The sequence below is a fragment of the Glycine max genome, chromosome 10 (genome assembly GCF_000004515.6).
Source record: "Glycine max cultivar Williams 82 chromosome 10, Glycine_max_v4.0, whole genome shotgun sequence".
Classification (NCBI taxonomy): domain Eukaryota; kingdom Viridiplantae; phylum Streptophyta; class Magnoliopsida; order Fabales; family Fabaceae; genus Glycine; species Glycine max.
The window spans coordinates 48199382-48205100 of NC_038246.2; the positions used below are offsets into that span (position 1 = coordinate 48199382).

Below are 5719 nucleotides of genomic sequence, written 5' to 3' on the forward strand. Positions count from 1 at the left end.
TTAGAAATAAAAAATCAAATTTATATATTGAAAAAATATAAGATTATAATTAATAAAAATATCCAAAATCGCTTTCCTTCAAATAAATTTCCAAAAAAATCTCATTGAAATTGAAGTCCTAAGAGCCCTATCATTCAATATATATATATATATATATATATATATATATATATATATATATATATATATATATATATATATATATATATATATATATATATATATATATATATATTCATTTTTATAATTTCTAAACAAAATAGTTACATATTTACATTATTGAAAACTATATTCGTTATTTGATTGAAGACTAATTCTCTCTTTTTTCTTTTATTGGAGGTGTATTATGTGTTTATCTTTCCTTCCTCTGTCATTACCCACTTCTGTCCCAATCAACTCTGCAAGCCAGGGCTTCTTTCAAAAGTTTTTAATTTTGACAACTGAAAATGGAAGAAGTTTCACGTAATTAGGGTTGACTGTATTTATATACTTTACTTTCTTAACTCCCATTTCTTTTCAATTTAAAAGCAAACCTTATATAATAGTTTAAATTATTTATTATAAATACAGAATATAATTTACATATTTAAAAATATTTTTATTAAGAATTATAATTCTAATAAAACAAAAATTATCCGGTTAAAATTTTAGTTTGTCATTTGACAGTATAAACACTGTGCATTGTAATTAAATTCTTAAATAAAAATTAAACGTCAAAGAAAAAGACAAGGGACACAGTCAAAGAAAAATATCGAAATTGAGTTGTCGGATAATTAAGAGCCGTGAATTTACACGAACTACATACGGTCTGAGAAAAAGACTTTGATAGTGGGTCAACCAGTTCACACACATTCCGAACAAAAAAGCTTCAATCTTCAGTAGGTGACTTTACTTGAGAAACCAGTAGGTGTGAGGACAATTACAATGGCTGCTGTTTCTTTAAGGCTCCTTTGCTTTCTTTTTTTTCTCTGTTTCACAATAACATCACAAGCCGCGCAGACATGTGATAACGACACAGGGAACTACACAGTAAACAGCACGTATCACAACAACCTCAACACCCTCTTATCCAGTTTCTCTTCCCACAAAGAAATCAATTACGGTTTCTACAATTTCTCTCATGGCCAAGACCCAGACAGAGTATACGCCATTGGGCTCTGCAGAGGAGACCAAAAGCCTGATGATTGCCTCAAATGCCTCAACAATTCCAGAGTCTCTCTCGCAAAGGAGTGTCCAAACCAGAAACATGCGATTGATTGGGGTATAGAGTGCATGTTGCGCTACTCCAACCGCTCCATATTTAGCCTCATGGAAACTCAACCTATGGTGGAACTCGTGTACACGTTGGATGTAAAGGGTTCAGTGGAACAATTCAACGAGGCGCTGCAGAGCTTGATGAGGAATCTAACACGCACAGCTGCATCAGGTGACTCTCGTCTCAAGTATGCTACGGCTAGCACACCTGCTCCGAGTTTTCAAACCATATTTGGTTATACGCAGTGCACCCCTGATTTGTCATCGGAAGATTGCACCAAGTGCTTGGAAGAAGCTATTTCAAAAATTCCAGAGTGTTGTAGTGGCAAGGCTGGTGGCAATGTTTTAAAACCCAGTTGTAGAATTAGATTTGACCCCTACGTCTTCTATGGACCAACATTAAAATTAGACTCAGATGCACCATCAGTGTCCACCAACAAAACTTCTTCTTCACCAGGTATTTGTCACGCTCTGCTCAAATTGCTTACATCTTAAAGTTTACAATAATAGAGCCACCCAACAGAACCAGGGAGTTGACTATGATCAACTTTTCACTTTTATTTCAACGTTTTCCTCTTTGTGAGGGGTTCATTTTTGTCTTCAAAATTTGTCTGCAGTTTTATACGGTAATAAAATTTTAAAATTCGGGCTTATGTTGGACTTTTGGATATATTTTTATTAATCTTAGTCGGTGTTCTGAGGATTCTGATTTGTGCAGGAAAGAGCAACAACACATCAAGAACTATCATCGCCATAGCAGTGCCAGTTGCCAGTGTTGTTTTAGCGCTCAGTCTTTTCTGCATCTATCTAACAGTGAGGAAGCCAAGAAAAAAAACTGAAAGTAAGTGTGATGATCTAAACATGGTTTTACCATCTTATGTTGTAAAAAATAGTCTGGCGATTTAAAAGGACAGTATTAGTCTGTAGTCTAACGTAAATCATAACTGAACTCATTCTGACAAACCTTAACAGTATTGCTTCTGTTAAATAAAGCCAGATACAATTCATTTTGTAGACAATAATTAATAAAGGTTTCCATAGTTCATAGCATATTTTGCTCAAATTACTTCTAGCTAGTAGCTAGGTAACAGGGGAAATCAATTTAGCCATTTCCTTCTGGTTTTTCATTCAAAAATTATATCTCTAGATGTTATTTTTGCCTGCATTCATTTATCATATCTAAATACTCACTAATTTTGCCCGGGTTCTCGACTCCTCGTTCATGAAGTTAAAAGAGAAGAAGAAGATAGTCATGAAGATGAAATTACAATTTCTGAGTCATTGCAATTCAACTTTGACACCATTCGAGTTGCTACAAATGAATTCGACGATTCTAATAAACTTGGACAAGGCGGGTTTGGAGCTGTTTACAGAGTAATATTATACTTTTCATTCAGATAAATATCACTATTATACTTTTCATTCAGATAAATATTACCTCTTCATGAAAGTATGGTATATCATTTAACTTGGCCAACAAAGATTTATTATCCTTGACCGGTATAATTTCAGGGTCGGCTTTCCAATGGACAAGTAATTGCTGTCAAAAGGTTGTCAAGGGATTCTGGGCAAGGAAATATGGAATTCAAGAATGAAGTGCTTTTACTGGTCAAGCTTCAACACCGAAATTTAGTTAGACTACTTGGGTTCTGCGTGGAAGGGAGAGAAAGGCTGCTTGTCTATGAATTTGTTCCTAATAAGAGCCTTGATTACTTCATATTTGGTAAGTTTGAATATCTGCATAATTAGATTGTCACTCTATGTCTATTACTTTTGTTTTGGTTCAAGACGTATTGACAACTAAAATTACTTTAATATTCATATCATATGGTTTCGGTATTTATATATAGATCCAGTGAAGAAAACACGATTGGATTGGCAAATGCGCTACAAAATCATTAGAGGTATTGCTCGAGGAATTCTCTACCTCCATGAGGATTCTCGACTGCGAATTATACATAGAGACCTTAAAGCAAGCAACATTCTCTTGGATGAAGAGATGCATCCTAAGATATCAGATTTTGGGATGGCAAGATTGGTTCACTTGGATCAAACACAAGCAAATACAAATAGAGTTGTTGGAACCTAGTAAGTGTTAGAATATACTATAATTTATTGTTATAGAAGCTTAATTTTAATCAACTGTCAAGTAAAATATTTTACATTACTGTGAAAAGTGTCATAAAATTCATGCGTAATTAATATTACTTGCCGTTGACGTGCAGTGGATATATGGCACCTGAGTATGCAATACATGGTCAATTTTCAGCAAAATCAGATGTTTTTAGTTTCGGTGTATTGGTTCTTGAGATTGTAAGTGGCAAAAGAAACAGTGGTAATCGTCGTGGGGAGAACGTGGAGGATCTATTGAGCTTTGTAAGTCTTTCTTTTCTTCTCATTATGTTTTCCTTCTCCTTCTCATTGTAATAATAGGATTAAAAAAATATTTCTTCCTTCACATAACAACTGCACAAATGAAATCTGTGAGGTAACTAACATCTGCAATTGAGCAAATTCATGCAGGCATGGCGAAACTGGAGAAATGGAACAACTGCAAATATTGTAGATCCCACATTAAACGACGGTTCTCAAGATGAAATGATGAGATGCATCCACATTGGGTTATTATGTGTTCAAAAAAATGTGGCTGCCAGACCAACCATGGCTTCTGTTGTACTCATGCTTAATAGTTATTCTCTCACTCTCTCAGTGCCTTCAGAACCTGCATTTGTTGTGGATAGTAGAACTAGAAGCCTTCCAGACACACTATCATCAGAGTATAATTCAAGGGAAACAAGATCAAATAAATCAACTGAATATTCGGTAGACGAGGCTTCAATTACGGAGCCATATCCTCGCTAGATTTTGGTCATAGTGGTGATAGTCATTTGCTTATTGGTCAATGACTTAAAAATTCCTAAACTAAAATACAATATCCTGCAAGTCGCCTAATTTGTTGGTGTGATGTTTGGTTTTAGTTACCTTATATTTAGACAAGGTATTTTCCTTGTTAATTTTTTTACCGTATTTTCCATAATTCTTTTTTTTCCCCACTTTATATTATTTTAACTATCTCAACTTAAACTTTTCTTCATTCTCTTCTTATCTTCTAAAATTTATTTTAAAAAATAATGTGGGGATAACATTACCTTATATAATTTTCCGTTTGCTTTTTTAGTTTGACATAATTTAAACGGTTAATAATCTATTAAAATTAGTCATTGTTAGAAAGTGGGTTAAAGTAGATTTTTTATGAGCTTAACTCAATCCTATAAATTTGTAAGGTAAAGATTACTTCCCACTCATATAGATTATTTAAGTATTATCTTTATTCAATATAAAATTTTAATATGTCTCTTCACTACTGTAATTATCAACAAATTTTAACTAATATAACATTTTTTCTGTAAACTATCAGTATTCAAACCCAAATAGAATGCTATATTGCTATATCACACTAGCTTTTGTTATTATTGCAGTTGGTTGCTCTTGAAACGTTTATTTGTTCTCTTTAAATATAGGACAAAAAATTATATTAATAACTTATAAGTTGGTTTAGTTAAAATTAGCTTTCTAGTATATGGATCTTACTTCTTCTTCTTCTTTTTTTTTTTAAGAAATGAACTTACTAAACCACTAGGTTTAATGGAAAAGATTTAGAGTAGAATGGATGAAATCATAAATTCGAACATAAGTGGAAACATCGTAAAAAAAATTACTTAATAATAATACCTTCTTATTATATTTTTTTTTTTAGGCACCTTCCAATTATATTTAGAAACTACTTGAATTATATTGGTATAAATTTTTTTATTGTCAAAAGTATTGGTATAACTTATATCAACTATTACTGCATCATTCAATAACATTTAGTTAGGTAGTTTTTTTTTTTATAATAAAAAACACTTTTAATTAGATAGTTAAGTAAACAGATTTATATTATAAATCAATCAAAAATATTATTAATAAAATTTAAAATAATTATTACAAAATAAACAAATCTACTAAACATGACATAATTGTAATTCAATGACAGTAAAAAAAATTACACTATGATTAATACATACATTCTTTACTCTATATAGAAAAGTTAACTGATTTTAATCATTGTTACGTAGATTTTATTTAATAATAAAGCATATATTATTAAAGAGTCCAAGAGTTTTTAGTACATGCAAGAGATGAACCAAAATATAAGAGGACCCCAGTCCATTACACCACATTTTACGGGCAGCTGTCATCCAAAGTATAGGATCACCACTAGTCCATTACACTTCCGCATGTCAAGGTACTTAAAGTAATGATCGATGGAGACTAATTAATACTTTGTGGCAAGTCAATGCATTCAGATTAGGGATTACTTCCTCTAAAGTTATATGTGATGAAATTAACTAAAATTAAAATTATCTGATTACTGAAAGTGAAAGTTGATAGTTAAATTTTTTTAAGTTAATTTATTAAATTA

The 5719-nt window shown here is 31.7% G+C and overlaps 1 protein-coding gene across 1 annotated transcript; it reads left to right on the forward strand.

The window, feature by feature from the left end:
- The first annotated feature begins 827 nt into the window (after window positions 1–827).
- CRK23 (cysteine-rich receptor-like protein kinase) lies at window positions 828–4268 on the forward strand. The gene is made up of 7 exons (XM_006589548.4): window positions 828–1711; window positions 1973–2095; window positions 2483–2628; window positions 2767–2977; window positions 3105–3342; window positions 3480–3630; window positions 3778–4268. Exons 1-7 carry the CDS (start codon window positions 925–927, stop codon window positions 4114–4116), a joined length of 1995 nt encoding a protein of 664 aa, XP_006589611.1. The 5' UTR covers window positions 828–924; the 3' UTR covers window positions 4117–4268.
- The last annotated feature ends 1451 nt before the right edge of the window (window positions 4269–5719 follow it).

Excerpts from the sequence above, each read along its gene's own strand:
- CRK23 (XM_006589548.4), top strand. The coding sequence starts at position 925 with ATGGCTGCTGTTTCTTTAAGGCTCCTTTGCTTTCTTTTTTTTCTCTGT. Across the intron at positions 3,343-3,479 it reads AATAGAGTTGTTGGAACCTA|TGGATATATGGCACCTGAGT; the intron begins GTAAGTGTTAGA and ends GTTGACGTGCAG. Across the intron at positions 3,631-3,777 it reads TGGAGGATCTATTGAGCTTT|GCATGGCGAAACTGGAGAAA; the intron begins GTAAGTCTTTCT and ends AAATTCATGCAG.